At 45.4% G+C, this 19028-nt stretch overlaps 1 protein-coding gene across 2 annotated transcripts in view; it reads left to right on the top strand.

Moving 5' to 3' along the window:
- The first annotated feature begins 189 nt into the window (after nt 1–189).
- XPC (XPC complex subunit, DNA damage recognition and repair factor) overlaps nt 190–19028 on the top strand; it is a 35086-nt gene continuing 16247 nt past the window's right edge. The window contains exons 1-7 of one of the 2 annotated variants that reach the window (XM_065885016.1): nt 190–238; nt 7129–7324; nt 9299–9417; nt 11673–11796; nt 12716–12800; nt 14300–14457; nt 14732–14852. In XM_065885016.1, the coding sequence (XP_065741088.1) occupies nt 12756–12800; nt 14300–14457; nt 14732–14852 (324 nt within the window). In that variant the 5' untranslated portion in view covers nt 190–238; nt 7129–7324; nt 9299–9417; nt 11673–11796; nt 12716–12755. Of the gene's footprint in view, nt 257–7128; nt 7325–9298; nt 9418–11672; nt 11797–12715; nt 12801–14299; nt 14458–14731; nt 14853–19028 lie in introns of both variants that reach the window. The other variant, XM_065885017.1, reaches the window with a different exon arrangement.

Here is a 19028-nt window from a genome sequence, read left to right as displayed (position 1 = left end):
GAGGGGGCGTGGCCGCGCCTCGCCCCGCCTGGGGGCGGAGCCAGTGCGCGGGCTGCGTCCCGTGGCGGCGAGGTGCGTCCAGCGTCCGCCAGTCCTGCCCAGGCAAAGATGGCTCGGAAGCGCACGGCGGGCGGGGAGTCGCGGGGAAGCGAGTTGCGCAGCCAGATGGCCGCGGGCAGGGGGCCGCGGGGACGTGAGTCACGCAGCCAGACGGCCAAGGGCGAGAGCAAAGCCAGGCGCGAGGAGAAGGAGGCGGGTGAGAGCGAGGCCGAGCCGGGCTTAGGGGGAGAAGCTGGAGGAGGGCGGGAGGTAGGCCGGGTGGGGGAGGGCGAGGCCGGCCTCCTGCAGGTGCGGGCGAGGCAGCCCCGCGCCCACCTGGGCCAGCGAGACGGCGTTCCGGTGACCGCGGGAGGCAGGCGTCATGCGGCTGCCCCGGGCCTCCCCGACGTCGCTGCGCCTTTGCCCTCCGTGCCGGGAGCGATGCGCCCTGAGCGGTTCCGCGGAGCCCGGCCGGACCAAGAGCTCCCCTGCTCAGCCTCTTCCTGCTCCGCGTCACCCGCAGGATCAAGTCCGGCCTCCTGGTAGATGCAGAGGGTGCATAGGCAAGAGGCACTGCGGTTGTTTTGTGTCCCCACAAGACGAACGGACCAGGACTTAGAGTGCTGGAGTGTGCTGATCTCCTGAATAGTACCTTCAGCCAAATCTCACCTCAGAGCCCCAGCTTCGGATCCCACCTGACTTCTTCACGTGCATATCGAATACGCTTCTTATATTTGCCCTGGGCAAAGCAAAACTCTTGATTTTCCCCAGTTAAACCTGTCCCTTCCCCCACTTTTCCCCTTCTCAGTAATTGATCCCTTCACTTCTGTAAGCAGACCCCTCCTCTTCCTTACACTCACAGCTCCAGTCCTTCAGCAAGTCCTGTTAGTTCAACCTCAGAACCATATCTCCAATCTCTCCACTTCTCTTTATTCCCGTGGCCGCACCCCCTGCCCAAGCCACCCTCACTTTTCAGTTGCGCGACTGCGATTGCCTCTTCACTGGCCTCCTTACTTCTTTTCATGCCTCACCACGGTAAGAGTTCTCTATGCAGCGGCGCAAGTGATCTTAAAAAAAAAATCAGATCTTGCCATGCTCCTACTTCAGATCCTCTGTGGCTTCCCACTGCTCTTGGCATAAAATCCAGATTCCTCACCATGGCCTACAAGATCTTACGTGATATGGCTCCTGCTTCTTCTGTTGTCTGCTACCACTGTCTTCTTTGCCAGACACCCTCCTTGTTGGCCTCCGTTTGGTTCCTCAGATACGCTGTTATTTTTCATCTGAGCCTTTGCCTTTGATGTTCCTTCTCCCTAGAATGTTCTTCCGTGGCTTTTGCCGTGGCTCACTTCTGTTCCTCCAGGTCTCAACCCAGGCACTCCTCAAGTATCCTGCCTAAGGTGGTCTCTCCCAGGTACCCCTCGTGACAGAGGCTCTGACAGCCTATGCCACATCTGTAATGATCTTGTTCATTTATTTGCTTCCTTTTTAACCTGTCTTACCAGAATTTAAGCTTATGAAAACATGTCTTATTTTTTTGCTGTATCCTATCTTGTCCTCCCCCCTTCCCTGCGTATACTAAGTACTCAATAAATATTATAAATAATTGCATAATGCATGCTGTAGAACGGATTTCTGGGGTACCTGATATAACTGGGTAGACGATTAGCCTAGGTCACCATCAAGGGCTCCTGTGACATAGATTCAGTAATTCTGTGATTCTGCACGTATTTTAAGGCCATCATTCATTAGGAAATAGTCAAATGGTAACCATTTCTAAACTGAAACGGTGATTTACCTCACAGTTAATACTGCAAGTTCCCTTTTACTCATTGGCTCATTCCTATAACATTTTTTGAGTGCCTAATGTCTGCTGCTGTCACGAGCTAGGTGACATGGGAGATAGACGTTTCTCGGAGATTAGAGTAGGGTAGTGTTCACATTTACCAAAAAAATATCCAAGACAGCGTGTGGTTTCATGGGATAAGGTATAAGGCTTTCTGACTTCTGAAGGAATAATCGGGAGAAATTGGGAAATGCTCTCTGAAGAAGTTATGTTTGGTCTGCAACTTGAAGAATAGGTAATATTTCAGCAAACGGCTGTGAAAAGGGGTTGTCATTCTAGTCGGAGGGAATGTATTCTGAATACATGGCAATTAAAAATTTTTTTTGAAATCAAAAGGTATTAGAAATGCCACCAGCCTGGGTAGCATTCCTCCCAGCTAAACACTTCACCTTGGCACCAGGTTGGTATAGCTCCAACGTTTAGTAGTTATATGTGTTTGGGTTATATATGAGAGCCAAATAATTTAGCCTCTCTGGACCTCGTCTGTGAAACTTAATTCTAACCTGCTGGGTGGCTGTGAATTTTCATCCCGTAAGGCTCCTCGTATGGTCCAGGTGAAGAAATCAGATGGGCTAGCTCATATCAATTCAGTCTACACGTAGGCGAGGATGCACTTAAGCTTCGCTGACGCTCTGCGAGCCAGTGGAGCTGCAGTAAGTTTCCAATGTAGCTTCCGGGAAGAGTTATCAGCTTTGATGTGGTTGGGTAGAGGAGCAATTTGGTTGTGGTTTTGGCCGCAGGTGACACTGATTTGGTGACTCTCCAGTGTACTAACAGCACCATAGTGTGGGTTTTACCAGAACCTCAGTGCATGCACATGAACGTGACACTTGGCTGCTTCCAACAGCTGGGGACAAAGAAAATAGTCTTCCACGTATAACTTGGTTTCCATTAGGGTACCTCTGGTTTCTCCATATTTAATCTCAATGTTAAATTCTTCATCGATATAGTTCATTAACTCCTTCAACAGATACTTACTGAGCACTTGCTATTTTCAGGCCCTGTGCTAGGCACTGGAATTATAGCGGTGAACAGGATAGGCAAGGTTCCTGCTCTCAGGATGCCTGTAATCTTTGGGGAAGGGTAGGTAGGACAAGTAAGTTAAAAAATAAATTCACATGGTGATAAGAGCTATGAAGAAGGTAGGACAGGTTGCTGTAATAAAGCTGACATGGGGACAGGGAAGAAGCGGCTGTCAGAATTAGTGGTCAAGGAACTCCTGTGTGAAGACGTGGCACTTTGAGCCAATTACTGACTGTAATGAAGGAGCCTTTTGTAGGACATTGTAGGGGAAGAGAGCTCTGGACAGAGGAATCAGTAAGTTTAAAGACCCATAGGAGGGAACGTTTTGGAATTGAGGTGAGAGACGTGAGTAGGACCCTTAGATTGGAGACCAAACTAAGGGGTTTGCACTTTATTCTTAGTGCTATGAGGTGCTGCTGGCAGTTCTAAGCAGGTGTTTTTTTTTTAGTAAATCAGTGGCTGGCCAATCAGGCCCCAGTGGTTAATTTATGCCCTGCTGAAATTACTTGGTTAAGGTCAAGGAGGCTGGTTAGACAGTTGTCCCTCGGTATCTGCAGAGAATTGGTTTCAGAACCTCCATGTATACTAAGATGTATACTAAGATGCTCAAATCCTTTACGTAACAGTGTAGTACAGTCAGCCCTCCGTATCCTCGGGTTCCACATCTGCAGATTCAACCAAAGTTCAGTCCGAGGTTGGTTGAATCTGTGGATTCAGAACCAGGGGGATATGGAGGGCTGACTGCAGTAGACAGCTCTAGATCTTGGAGAGTCCTGGAAAATGGCCTCTTTTTTTTTTTTTTAATTATAGTTGACTTACAATATTAGTTCAGATGTACAATAGTGATCTGATATTTGATATTGGACTCTACTCCCTATAAAGTTATTATAAAATATTGGCTATATTCCCTGTGCTATACATTGCATCCTTGTAACTTACTGCTTTTATACCTAGTCCTTTGTACCTCTTAATCCTCTTCCCCTATCTTGCCTCTCCCCCCACCCCTTTCCCCACTGGTAGCCACTAATTTGTTCTCTGTATCTGAGTCTGTTTCTGTTTTGTTATCTTTGTTCATTTGTTTTATTTTTTAGATTCCACATATAAGCGAAAACACAGTATTTGTCTTTCTCTGTCTTATTTCACCAAGCATAATACCCTCCATGTTGTTGCAAATGGCAAAATTGCATTCTTTCTATGGCCGAGTAATATCTCTAATTCCTTTAGATGGTAGGTTAGGTGGTTTGAGATTTTTTCCTGTTTCTTGAGGTGGGCCTGTATTGCTGTAAGCTTCCCTCTTAGAAGGAAGCTTTTGCTGCATCCTGTGGATTTTGTAAAATTGTGTTTTTATTTTCACTGTCTTAAGGTATTTTCTGATTTCCTCTTTGATGTCATGATTCATCCATTGGTTTTTTTTGTTTTTGTTTTTTTAGTAGCATCTTGTTTAGTCTCCATGTGTTTGTATTTTTTTCTTTTTTCTTCCCGTCACTGATTTCTAGTTTCATACTGTTGTCATTGGAAAAGATGCTTGATACATTTTCAGTCTTCTTGAATTTGTTGGGACTTGTTTTGGGGCTAGCATGTGATCTATCCTGGAGAACGTTCCACGTGCACTTTAAAAGAATGTGTATTCTACTGTTTTGGGACAGAATGTCCTGCAGATATCTATTAAGTCCATCTGGTCTAATGCGTCATTTAAGGTCAGTGTTTCCTTTTTTCCCCATTTATTTATTTATTTATGGCTGTGTTGAGTCTTCGTTGCTGTGCACGGGCTTTCTCTAGTTGTGGCGAGTGGGGGGGCTACTCTTCATTGCAGTGTGTGGGCTTCTCATCGCAGTGGCTTCTCTTGTTGCGGAGCACGGGCTCTAGACGTGCGGGCTTCAGTAGTTGTGGCACACGGGCTCTAGAGCACAGGCTCAGTAGTTGTAGTACACAGGCTTAGTTGCTCCGTGGCATGTGGGATCTTCCCAGAACAGGGCTCAAACCTGTGTCCCCTGCATTGGCAGGCAGATTCTTAACCACTGCGCCACCAGGGAAGTCGCAGGGTCACTGTCTCCTTATTGATTTTCTGTCTGAACGATCTGTCCATTGATGTAAGTGGGGGTGTTAAGGTCCCCCACTACTGTACTGCTGTCAATTTCTCCCTTTATTTCTGTTAATATTTGCTGTATATATTCAGGTGCTCCTATGTTAGGTTCATATATATTTATGAATGATATCTTCTTGTATTGACCTCTTTATCATTGTATAATGTCCTTTGTCTTTTATTATAGACTTTGTTTTATAGTCTGTCTTGTCTGATACAAGTCTTGCTACCCCAGCTATCTTTTTGTTTCCATTTGCATGGAATATCTAGATAATAGCCTCTTGATACTGTGGCACCAAAAACAAAAAAAAAACCAGCAAAGAATAAAGAAAAAAATGTCATCTGTATGTCTACCATCCAGAAACAGCCACCACTAAATAATAGTGTATTTCCTTCTAGTCTGTGTATTTTTTTGTGTGAAGGAGAAAGTATACTATTAAAATAATTTTGCATTCTTAGCATTTTATCATTTATCATTTTCCTTTGTCTTAAAAGATGACTGAATTACATATCATTGTGTGACTGTACCATAATTGATGCTTATCTAATGGATAGACATTCAGATTTAAAAAATTTTGGATATTATGAATAATGATACTATGAACAGTTTTTTGATTCACAGTTTATTTCCCTTGTTCTCACTTTTAACTCCTCAACCTCTCTCTTCAAAACACAAAAATACACAGCTGTGCCTTTTAACCAACCAAGTGATTTTGGTGAGGAAGAAATAGTGCTTCTGGAGCAACCTCCCACCTGCATCTTTAGATTAGTAAAGTGGAGTATTTAACATCTTTGCTCATTAACAAAGGGCTAAAAACCACTGTAAGATCTAGAAATCCTGATTTTAAGGGTGCCCTACCAAACTGTCAAGTCATAAATAAGCTTTTAAGCAAATTCTGGCCTTGAAATAAGAAATCTGTTTCCAGATTCTAAGTAACTAATTTTGAAATATTTTGTTTCCATTAAAATGTTTAAAACCTGGGAATGCATAAATTTCTTCTTTTATAACACACTTTAAAGAAGCAAAACTGAATCAGTGATTTTAACCAGCAATAAAACAAATGCTGTTATAAGGTGAAATTTATTAAAATTAAGTTATGATTTTGTTTAGATCAAAAGGGAGAGTCTTTTTTCCCCCATGCAAAATTGTATTCTTGGGGGATATAAATACCTGTCCAGAGGGTCAGCAGGACAAACCACAGATGAAAGGAATGAAGTAATTTGATATTTCAGGTTAATATTGCAGCTCCTTTTGGAACCTCAGTGAAGGCTAGGGTATTTTTGTTTTCCACAGTTAATTGAAGCAGAGTTCTGCAGCAGCAAAAGAAGGTGATTTATTTCAGATTCAAGATAATTTGCATGAATATATTTATAATAAAATAGAAAATATTTCCCTGTCATATTAATACATATTATAAATATATATAACAGTAATATATGTTAACAAGCAGACCATGCTTTTAGATACCCTAGTTGAACTAAAACCAACAGTTTATGCATTTTTTATATTTCCCTTTAACAAAAAAAAGAAACAATAATTATTTTGAGAAAATAAAGTTGTTTTTGAGTTACTGCTAACTCATTCCAACCCTAAGTTTGCTGAGAGTGGCACTGAGGTGAGACTGGAAAGATTTCGTAATGTATGTGTTTTGAGTAGTGTTTGGGTTTGAAAGATGACAGGAACTTAGATTAGGAGAAATCGGTTGTGGTAAAACTGGACACTTGGACATGTTTATGAACTTGAAACATTTCACTTAATAGGAGTGGGTTATCCCTAAAATAAATAATTAGTCTTGGCAGGTAGTAAATAAGCAAGGTGTTAATTAATGGATTGATGAATTTTCCTTGCTGGATATTAGCTGAAATTTAAGGTTTGCAGTTTAGGTTGTATGAGTCACGTGGTGGTGTGTCTGTAGTCTTAGGAGGAGTAGAATACACTGCTGGTAAGGAAGAGTGTAGAGTGTAGACCAGCTGGAGGTGGGAAGAGGCTGAAAGCTGGTTGCTGCCCCAACATGGGATGGTGACGGAGGTTTAGAGGGAGGTTACCAGAGAGGACTTCTCATGACCCTGCGCATGAAGCTACAGTGTCTCCACCTTTCCTATTGTCCCTTATCTCATGTTCTGTGTGGTCACCTAGATGTCTTCGAAGATGAGAAACCTCCAAAGAAGAGTGTTCTCTCAAAAGTTTCACGAGGAAAGAGGAAGAGAGGCTTCGGTGATTCTGGGGACACAGCAGATGGTCCAGCAAGAAAGAAAGCGGCCAAAGTGACTGTTAAATCCGAAAACCCTCAGGTTATTAAGGATGAAGCCCTCAGTGATGGGGAAGATTTCAGGTGAGATGGCTGAAAACCTCTTGAGCAGGTCTTGATTGTTCCCATCAGGGAAGTGTGACTAAGAAAACCTACTCTTTTTGCTTGTCACTGGGATCTGTGGAAAAGGTGGGATCTTTAAACTCTTCTAGGTAGAGCTCAGACCACTAGTAAGAGCTGGGAAGAGTCTTGGCAATTATATAGTTTACCTCCCAAACTTTTCAGATGAGGACGACAGCTTTCAGAAAGTGATTTGTTTGTGGTTACACAGCTAGATGGTGGCTAAAACCAGGATGAGACCTCGGTCTGCTGACTCCTGGTCCAGTGCTCTATACCACGCGAAGACGTTTCATACACGAGGCATTTCCCTGACGTCTGGCCGTGTCCTGTCCTGCTCTCCTCGGGTGCGCTCCGCCCCTGCCCAGCTGGACTTCCCTCCTTCACTTGACACGTGCTCACGCTCTTCCTTCTGCCTGGAACGGTTTCTTCCACCTTCAAGATGCAGAGCAGAAGTCATCCCCTCCATAGTCTTAATTGATTCCTCCCCCTTTTCCTCCTCGGACTTCTTGCTGCATCTCGTAAGAGTGTAACTGATCCGCCTTGTGTTACACTTACTTGTTTCCGTGCCATATACCACTGTGAGCTCAGACGGCTGGACCCACACTGGTTCATTTGTTTATGCCCTGTGGTGTCTAGGGCGGGGCCTTTGACAGTGAATGAACATATTAATATGTGGTGAACAATCAACACTTGATCATCTGCCTCCTAGGGAAATTGGTGGGGGGGGAGGAAGAGGACAAACAGAGAGGCAGTAGTTTCTTCTTTGTTTCAGAAATAAACCCTCACTCTCAGTGTCAGCTTTTCCAGCAACCTCCAGTCCTGGCTCAGAAAGTAGGCCAGGACAGGGCAGCTGTGGGAAGGAGCACAAGGAAGCATGTGGGTTTTCCACCATCGTTCATCTCTTCTTTTCCCTGAGACTTTTCCTACGAATGCCTCTGAGCTTACTGCTTCCCAGTCGCCTCTCCCCACTTGCTGAATTCTTTCTGCATGGAAATTCACAAACAGATAGTCCAGGATGTTGCCAGGGAAAGCTCTGGTCCCCCTTTCCGTCTCAGTTAAGAGTTGCCATTTCTGCCACTTCTACTCTAAGGGGACATTTTTGTTGCTGTGGTGTTGAGAGGAAGTGGCAGGCTAAAAAGGGAGTGTTTGTCTTGTTAGAGCTGAAGCCTGAGGCTTCTTATTTTAAATGTCTGTGCTAAAACCTTGGGTCATATTCTCACTGGATACCGTGTGTCCGGTCTTACAAAAGCTGTAAGTAACTCAATTCCCTGAACATACTTTACGTGTGAATTTGCAGAATTCTATTGCATATTAGCAACTGTTGACTCTTGAGCCAGTATTTAGCCAGCTCCGTGTCTACGTAGTTCTCTCCTTATGCTTCCAGTTGTCCGTGTTCCTTATGACACACCTGTGTTCAGTTACATCCCCATTTACTTAGAAGTTAAAATTCTACCAACCTCAGTCTCCTTTTGTCTTGTTTCCCAGAGGTGGGGAAACAATCTTCTGAGTTGGCTCATGGTAGGATCCGCACATGTGACTTCTCTCCTCTTCTTTCTGGCGTCTGGCTGCACGTGTGTGCACACAGACATTGCAGCTTTTACTTCTGGGACTCACATTATTTTTGTGGTTTTTTTCTGACTTTGCCTGTATCATTTACAGACACAGCTGTTTCCCTTCACATAGCTCTAGATTGTAGGTTCATCATGTTCCTCCTGTTTTGACAGCACATCTAGTGTGCGACCTGTGATCAGAGCACATCTTGATGGGAACTTGAGACCCGGGCTAATGGAGGAAGTGAGGCTCAGAGCTCACAAATCATCAACTAATTTCAACAGTTTCTCAGTAAATAGAAGGAGTCCTTAAAGTTGAGTTTAGTTTAAACATAGCCCTAGGATGTCTGAGCTTTTCTTCATCTTCCCTCCTGTGATCTCTACACAGGGACTTCCCGAGTGCCCTCAAGAAGGTGCACCGTCCAGAGAAAGAGGCTGCTGCGGACAAAGGTGGGGGTGAAGGGGGCGACGAGGAAGAGAGTGAGGAGGACTGGGAAGAGGTAGAAGGTAAAGTGTCTTCCTCTGTTCTCAGAACTGTTTGATGCTGTTTTTCTGTTTGATTCTGTTTGGAGTCATGTCACCGCAATCCTGTCCTTTTCTTTTGAAACTAATAAAAACAAAGTTGCAGTAGGGGACTCGCTTTTGATGTAAGGAAAAAGTCATGACCAGGTTCGCAAAGAACGTTGTATATTCTCTTCCTCTGGTGGTGCTGCACGGAGGGGATCTTGAGATAGAGAAGACGCGTCGTCTCGTAGAGCCCGGGCTTTGCGGGTACTCATACCTGGCTCAGAGGCCAGCTGTGCCACTTGCGCAGCTGGGTGAGTGAGTAACTCCAGCTGTCCGAGCTGAGTTTTTCCGCTGGTGACAGTTGGTAAACGCCGAACACTTACTGTGAGCTGGGCACAGTCTAGGCTCCAGGGTTGCTGTGGGAAGATGTGATGGGCCTGGTGCATCACATACCCACAATACATAGCCCCTCATGTCACCATCCTTAGCGTGACTTTTCTTTCCCAGCTTTTTATTTTGAAAGTGTTCAAACCTACAAAAAAATTGAACATGTAGTCCATACACTGTTCACCTAGACTCTAACTTTACCATTGTGCCGTTTGAATGTACCAGCATCTTTCCTTCTGTAAATCTGCATTGTGGAACCACGTGAAAGTAAGTCGCAGACATCCTGACTCTTCACTTGTAAATGCTTCAGCATGCATTTCCTAAGAGTAAGACATTCTCCTGCATGGTGAAATACCATTATCATACCTAAATTAAGTCCCTAATTGTTATAAAACTATCCTTTATAACTGCTTTTCCTCTCGTTTTTTTTTTTTTTTTTTTGCTTTTCATAGCACTGGGTTTTTGTTTCGTTTTGTTTTGTGTTGGTGGAGTCCTGGCCTCTTGTTTCGTAGAATGTCTCATACTGTGGTTCGTGATGGTGGGAAACTTGTTTGAATGCCCCCTGGATTTCTTACAAACTGTAAGGTGAGGCCAAAGACTTAGTTATATTTAGATTAAACATTTTTTGGCAGGAACACTTCAGAGCTTTGTACTTCACGGTGCATCCATTCGGAGGCATCTAATGTCAGGTTGTACCGCTGCCGACGCTAAGTTTGATCATGTCTGTGGTACTGCCTGATTGTGCCAATGTAAAGGTACATTTTCCTTTTGTAATTTACCGTCTCTAGTGGGACTCTGATTCTGTGTGAATATCCTGTCCCCCAGTCACTTTCTACTTAATGGTTTTAGCAAGCGTCAATGATCTTGACTGAATCAAAGATTTATTGAGCACTGCAAATACTTTGATTCTGTCATCTCATGTATATTTATTAGCTGACTTTGATCTGTAAAGAAGAGCTCTGCCTTTTAAGAATTGTATTTATTTATTTTGGGTATCACTATGGACTTAAAAATTCAATGTTATCAGTTCTCATCATTACATTTTCTGATCTTTGGATTGTCCCACGTTTGGCGAGCAGGAGCCCCTGTGAGCTAGCTACCCTACAGAGTCCTTTTGACATGGCTTCATTAGTTTCTGAGAATGTTTTTGTACTTTGGCACAATAAGATGTTCCAGGATCTCTCTGTACTCTCCTTGCTGCACACCTGGGATTGGCTTTTTTTTCCTCTAAGAAGCCCTGGTTCATTTTAGTAGGAACAGGTACATAGAAACCAAGGTCTTGGCACTGGGTATTGTCATTGCCAGTGGGGTGTCATTGCTTCTAGGCCCAGAGCTGCTTTGAAAGGAACTTTGCTAATGAAGTTCACAGTTCAGCAAATGTAATTTATTTCAGCTGGTGTTTATAAGCAGTGTAGGGAGAAAGATGAAGATGCATGCCTTGCCGTGTATTCAGTACAAGTTTACAGTTGAATGGGGAAGTCATGCCTCTACAAAGCAAATTTTTGTGGGCGTTACCATAGTGATACAGAGAATAGGAAATTGCTCCCTAAGTCTCTTCTAAAACACACACAGATGGCATTAGCTCCATGATACCAGGGGTCTGTATCTAATTCACCTAACTATCTCTGTGCCGAAGGTTCTTCCTCTGAGGGCTGTTTCTCTGGGTTCTTGTGCAGGTTAATGAGACAGTTAGATTGTAAGAGCACAGGGCCTGGCATTTCCTAGGAACTCAGAACGTGGTCTCTACGGTTTCCTACCTCACACCCATTCCTCACTTGCTCCGTCCCAGCAGAACCTCGATTTTGTTTGGTACAGTATCTATTATAACGATAATTATTACTATTGATTTTAAAAATCACTGTTTATAGAGGTTAGTGAGCCCGTGCCGGGTGACGTGGGGGAAAGCGCAGCCTTCTCTACATCCGCTCTGCCCGTGAAGCCCGTGGAGATAGAAATTGAAACACCGGAGCAGGTGAAGGCAAGAGAAAGAAGGTACGATTAAGCACTTGCTCCTAGTTTCTGTCACGTATCATCACTGGCAGCTGCTCCTCAACGAAAAACACATAGGAGACCCGGGCTGAGTGTCAGAGCTGTCAGGAGCGCTAGGTGAGAGAGCCCTGGGCTCACCTTTAGGACTGAAGGAGACACCTTTGTGTCCTGGCTAGGGCGGGAGGTGTGCCAGGGGCTCTGCAGGTTGCCCGTCATCTTACTCCGTCTTTAGGACAGTGTGCGAACGAGGAGCCGGAGACTCAGAGAGGTTAAGTAACATTTCTGCTGTGAGTGGATGCGCCACGATCTGCGTCCCTCAGGCTGACCCGGCATTGCTGTTCGTCTCCCCATGTCACTGCGGGGCCTGCGGCAGTGCCTGCTGCGGCTAGGGGCCCCCACTCCTCTCCAGGGTCCCCAGGCCCTCGGCAGCCCCTGGCAGCTCGGCCATATGGAGCGCGTCTCCTGGTAGTTAATTGGTTCCTGAGGCCCCCGTGTGATGGGCACATTATTAGGCCTGAAGGAGGGAGACAATAGCAGTCAGGAAGCCTCAGGTTTTCCTCAGGATGCTTGGGACACAGACACGAGGGAGATTTTACAGCAGGACAGCATCGCACAAACGAGCGTGCGCTAACTTGACGTAAGGCACTGTGTGCTGAGGAGCCGGTCAGTCCTGGGGGCGGGACAGTCAGAGGCGACGTCCTGGAGGGCGGGCTCTGAAGCATGCTTGGATGGCGGGTGGGCGCAGGTCGAGCAAGGGGAGGGAACGTCCTGGGCCCGGGCTCGCGGGTAAGGAGGAGTGGGAACAGCCAGCCTGCAGGTCTGCTGAGTAGCACAGCCTCAGTCATTGCAGCTGAAAGGCGTTGACGGGAGGGTGGGGTCGGCCTTCACCCTTCATCCTCCGAGTTTTCAATGTGCATTGCAGTGAAAAGATAAAAACGGAGTTTGAGACATATCTTCGGAGGATGATGAAACGTTTCAATAAGGAAGTCCGTGAGGACACACACAAGGTACGGCAGGGAAGGAGGAGGGTGGTACGCAGGGGAACTGGGCTTTCCATCAGCCCTGCCTCTGGGCTTCCACTCACTGTGTGACCTGGTGAGTTTCTGACTCGCTCCTGAAGTGGGGGTGATAACAGTGTCTGCCTGGGGGGATGGGCGTGAGGAGTAAGCAGACAGCACATGTAAAGCACGTAGCTCAGTGCCGGGTGGCAGCAGGGGCCAGTACCAGGCACTGTCCTCCCATCCCTTCTCTCAGCTGTTTAATAACGTCGGTTCTGATCTCAGCTAAAGTTGCTGTGGCTTCTGGCTTCAGCTGGTACTTCCTGAACATACACCACTAGCGAGGTGCTGAGCAAGGCGCTTGGCATTGTGGGGAGAGAGACTTGTACGAAGCTTGTTTCCTACGATTCAGCAGTTTCTGACATCAAAACAGGGAGACTCGAGACATAGAACAAGGAAAGAGATCAGTGTGGGCCTCAGTAGCCGAGGAAGGCCTCATTTAGGAGAGAGGATGGGGCGGGTCAGGAGGAAGGATGGCACAGGGAGACGCAGAAAGGCCGAGTGGTGGCCGGGCTGGCGGGACAGCCGGGGGCCTGCATCTAGGAGGCAGCGTGCGCTGGAGGCCCATGCAGAGTGAGGCAAGGGTGGACTTTGGTTCTCCTCTGACCGGCAGCGGGCAGCTAGGGAGAGCGCAGTGATGCGGAGGGCGGAAGGGGCACTGCCTGCAGCAGCTGCAGAAGCCGAGAGGCGCAAAGAGCACGGAGTCAGGGTGGAGAGACGAGGGGAGAGCCGGCGTGGCGCCCTCACGGGCCTGGGCGCCGAGCCGGGTGGCTGGGTTTCTTTTACCCCTTGGTGTTGGAGGTGAAAGAAAGGCGAGGAGGACTGTGACTCCAAGAGGTGAAGCTTAAGTGAGGGGAGAAGGGCGGAGCATGGGCTGCAGCAGGCCGGCTGTAGGCAGGAAGAAGGGGGACTGCCTTGAGGGGAAATGATGCAAAGCTGAGTGGGAGGAGGAGCAGACAGCTGCGTGGTCGTTTCCGGAGGCTGGGGAAGGCTGGGGTGGCGCGCAGGCCTGGGGACACGTGTGGGTCTGCGGCAGAGGCATTACACACACCGGGGTGGGGTTGAGGTGCACACGGCCTGTCCCATCCCAGCTGCGACAGCGGCTCTCCCCCATTCCGTTTCCTCCTGATCTTTTTGGAGCAAACACCAAACTTTGTAACAGTTCATCCACAAATCCTTCAGGATGTATCAGTACCGCTAAAAGATAAGACCTCTTGAGAAAAAGGAAGTTTGTATTTTGCAGCTTTGAGATGTGATTGTTTCTTTGAGGGAAGGAGTACCTAGAGAGAAGAGGGGATGAAAAACAGAGTCTTGGGAGATGGCAGTGTTAGTATTTTTACTTTCTTGTATGTAGAAATGACAACAAATATTTCCTGTCCACAAAACGTCTTTGAATTTGGCAGCAAAAATCCCACTGGTTCTCAGCCTTTCCTTTTCCCTCTCCCCAGGTTCACCTTCTGTGTCTGCTGGCAAATGGCTTCTATCGAAATAGCATCTGCAGCCAGCCAGATCTGCGTGCCATCGGCCTCTCCATCGTCCCGACTCGCTTTACCAAAGTGCCGCCTCAAGACGTGGACGTCAGCTACCTGTCAAACCTGGCGAAATGGTAGGGCCTTCAGGCCTGTGCCAGAGCGTAGTGTAGGATTTGTGTCTCAGAGGCTGGGTGCAGGTCAGTTCCACAGACCCTCCTTGAGGGGCTGGGAAGGCTCCCCAGGGGGAGGGTGTGAGTTGGGTCTTCAGGAGTTGGCCAGACAGGCTGGGAAGAGGGGCACTGGCAGGCGGGGTTCCCAAGACACCCCGCTCTGTGTTTCGGCTGTAGAAGAACAGAGTTCGTCTTTGCCCTGACGTCTGATGCAAAGGAATGCCTGATTTCTCTCCAGGTTCATTGGAACATTTACAGTTAATGCAGACCTTTCAAGCAATGAGCAGGATGGCCTGCAGACGACGCTGGAGAGAAGGTTTGCTATTTACTCTGCGAGAGACAGTGAAGAGTTGGTCCACGTGAGTGACTCCTGGCAGCGCTGTTTTCATTAGGTCTGTCAGCTGGGGAATGTGGCAGTCATGTGCCACATACCATTCCAGCTGTTTTACATATATTTCCTTGCTCAGTCCTCATAAAATAAAAACAGGTACTGAAGCTCAGAGAGGCTAAATCACTTTCTTAGGGTCATTCGGTTGGTAAGCATCGGAGACAGGATTGGGCCCATGTGTGAGTTGAAAGCTGCCCTCTCTCCTGTCTCTTACTTGGTGTCCTGGTGTATTAAAGCACTTAATTTTTGGTCAGCTGCCCTCGAATTGTTTACAGTATTCAAAAATCGTGTTTAAAAGTCCCAAGGAAATGTTTTTTCAAATTGGCTGCCGAAAGTGTTAAGAAACACTTAAGAAAGTGTTTCCTTACCTTCCAAGCTGGGTGAAGATGCTGGCAGGTGGCCGTGCAGTGAGTAGGGTTCTGTCCAAAAGGAGTCTTGGCGAAGAGTTTGTGTGTAGACGGGCTTTGTCGCATGCTTAAAATACCCTTAGGTAAGGCTCTGTCTCAATAAAACAAAAATAGGTAGAAATGTGGTTTTATCCCTGGAAGATTTCTGTTGATGCATATACTCGTGTCTGAGCTTCAGATTCTGTTTAGGGAAAGAGACTTTTTGTATCTTTAGAGACCAAATGACTGGCATCTTACTTCTCTTCCAATTTGGCTTGAAAAAGTGTGGGGTATCTGGACAGTAATCGTGCGGTGATATCACCACCCAGAGAAGAACACTCGTATTTCAGTGTCATGCTCCCAGACTTTGTTCCCACGTATATCTGTGCACGTCCATATTTGTTTTGTTTGTGTAGTTTTATTAAGCAAAGAAATAGTTTTTTTAAAGAAGTAAACAATTCAGTGATACTCGGTGCATTTTCAGTGTTGTGCATCCACCACCTCTGTCTGTTTCCAAGACACTCTTCCTATCCCCGAAGGAGACCCTGTGCCTATTACAGTCACTCCCATTCTTGCTCCTTTTCCCACCTCCCCAAGTGTCTGGCAGCCACCAATTCGCATTCTCTCTCTATGGATTTACGTATTTTGGATATTCCATATAAAAGAAATCACAATACAGTCAGCATTCCTTATCTGCAGGTTCCACACTCACGGATTCAGCCGACTGCCAGTCAGATTTATATCTGCAGTTGGTTGAATCTGCGGATGCAGAACCCGGGGATAGAGGGAGCGCCAGCTGTACTCTGGCATTTTGTATAAGGAACTTAAGCATCTGCGGATTTTGGTGTCCGGCGGGGTCCTGGAACCAATCCCCACAGATTGGGGCGAGGGACGACTATATATGACCTTTTGTGTCTGGCTTCTTTCACTTAGCATGCTTTCAAGGTTCATTCACGTTTGTAACATGTATCAACATTCCTTTTTATGGTGAATAATATTCCATTGTATGGATAGACCACATTTCACTTATCCATTCATCAATCGATGGGCGTTTAGGTGGTTTTCCATCTTTTGGCTGTTACGAAGAGTACTGCTATAAACCTTGTGTGTACATATATTTATTTGGGTACTTGTTTTCAGTTCTTTTGGGTATATACCTAGAAGTAGAGTTGCTGGGTCATATGGTAATTGTATGCCAAACTGTTTTACATAGCAGCTGCACCATCTTACCTTCTCACCAGCAAAGTACAAGGATTCCAGTTTCTCCAAATCATCACGGACACTTGTTATTTTCCATTTTTTGGATTACAGTCATCCTTACAGGTGTGAAGTGGTACTCACTGTGGCTTTGGTCTGCATTTTCCCCATGATTAATGATGGGTTAATGTCTTTTCATGTGCGTATCGGCCATTTGTTTATCTTCTTCGGAGAAATGTCTGTTCAGGTCCTTTGCCCATTTAAAATTGGGTTCTTTGTCTTTGTTACTGAGTGTAAGAGTCCTTTATATATTTCGGTTACTAGACGCCTATCGGATATATGCTTTGCAAATATTTTCTCCCATTCTGTAGGTTGTCTTTTTACTTTCTTCACGAAGTCCTTTGATGCACAAAAGTTTTAATTCTGACAAAGTCCAATTTTCTATTTTTCTTTTTTTTTTAAATTATTTTATTTTTGGCTGCATTGGGTCTTGGTTGCTGTGCGTGAGCTTTCTCTAGTTGCGGCGAGTGGGGGCTACTCTTCGTTGCGGTGCGCGGGTTTCTTAATGCGGTGGCTTCTCTTATTGCGGAGCACGGGCTGTAGGCGTGCGGGCTTCAGTAGTTGTGGCACACATACTTAGTTGCTCCGCGGCATGTGGGATCTTCCCAGACCTGGGCTCGAACCCGTGTCCCCTGCACCGGCAGGCAGATTCTTAACCACTATGCCACCAGGGAAGTCCTCTTTTGTTTCTTGTACTTTTGGTGTCATATCAAGAATTCATTGCCAAATCCCAGATCATGAAGATTTCCTCCTGTATTTCCTTCTAAGAGTTTTACAGTTTTAGCTCTTACATTTAGGTCTTTCATCCATTTTGAGTTAATGTTTTTATATGATGTAAGGTAGGTGTTCAACTTCATTATTTTTGCACGTGGATATCCAGTGGTCCCAGCACCATTTCTTGAAGAGACTAGTCTTTCAACTATTCATTGTATTTGTTGTATTATTTTCACTATTGATTGGAAGTTTTTCAATGGGGATGAATGGTCTTGGCACACTTACCAGAAATCAATTGGCCATAGACACTTGGGTTAATTTCTGGGCTGTCTGTTATATTCCATTGGTCTACATGTCTGTCCTTATGCCAGTGCCACACTGTTTTGATTACTGTGAATCTGTAGTAAGTTTTGAAATCGGAAGTATGAGTACAACGTCATAATGCTATTTTGGCTATGTGGGGCCCTGTGCAGTTTCATGTGAAATTGATGGTCTGCTTTTCCATTTCTGCAAAAAAGGCCATTGGAGGGGCTTCCCCGGTGGCGCAAGTGGTTGAGAGTCCGCCTGCCAATGCAGGGGACGTGGGTTCATGCCCCGGTCCGGGAAGATCCCACATGCCGTGGAGTGGCTGGGCCACTGAGCCTGTGCGTCCGGAGCCTGTGCTCTGCAATGGGAGAGGCCACAACAGTGAGAGGCCCGCGTACCGCGAAAAGAAAAAAAAAAAGGCCATTGGAGTATTGATAGGGTTTGCATAGATTCTGCACATTGATTAGGGCAGCATTGCTATCTAGTCAATATTAAGTCTGTAAACATGGCTTTTTAAATTTCTTTTAGTTGTATTTTGTAGTTTTCAGTGTACCTGTCTTTCATCTTCTTGGTTAAACTTTTTTCTAGGTATGTTATTCTTTTCGATGCTGTTGTAAATGGTATTGTTTTCTTAATTTCCTTCTCAGATTGTTCAGTGAAGGTGTATTAAAAAAATGGCCGATTGTGTTGATCTTATACCTTGCAGCTTTGCTGAGTTCATTTAACAGTTTCTTGTGCATTCTTTGGGATTTTCTGTATATAAGATCTTGACCTCTGTGAATAGAGTTAGTTTTACTTCTTCTTTTCCAGTTTGTATGCCTTTTGTTTCTTGTTCTTGTCCAGTTGCTCTAGCTAGAACTTCCAGCACAGTGTAGAATAGCAGTGACAAAAGCAGGCATCTTGTCTGGTTCTTGATATTGGGAGGGAAAGCTTTTCACTCTTTCATGACTGAGTATCTTGGTAGTCGTGGATTTTCATATACATTCTTTATCATGTTGAAGAACCGTATTTCTAGTTTTCTGAATGTGTTTTAATCATGAAAGTGCTTTGAATTCTGTCAGATGCTTTTTCTGTGTCAACTGAGATGATTTTGTGATTTTTCTCCCCTTCATTCTACTAACGTAGTGCATTGCATTCATGGATTTTCTGTTGATTGATTGATTGAAGTATAGTTGATTTACAATATTGTGTTAGTTTCAGATTACAGCATAGTGATTTAGTGTTTTTTGCAGATTATATTCCATTATAGCTTATTACAAGATAATGGGTATAATTCCCTGTGCTACAGCAAATCCTTGTTGCTTATCTATTTTATGTATAGTAGTTTGGATCTGTTAATTCCATACCCTAATTTGTCCCTTTCCTCTTCTCACTCCCCCTTGGTAACCGCAAGTTTGTTTTCTGTATCTGTGACTCTGTTTCTGCTTTGCATATACTGTCATTTGTATTTTTTTTTTTTGGTTCTACGTATAAGCAGTATCATT

This window comes from Phocoena phocoena, chromosome 10 (assembly GCF_963924675.1).
Source record: "Phocoena phocoena chromosome 10, mPhoPho1.1, whole genome shotgun sequence".
Taxonomy (NCBI): domain Eukaryota; kingdom Metazoa; phylum Chordata; class Mammalia; order Artiodactyla; family Phocoenidae; genus Phocoena; species Phocoena phocoena.
This window is presented reverse-complemented; position numbering and strand designations above follow the sequence as displayed.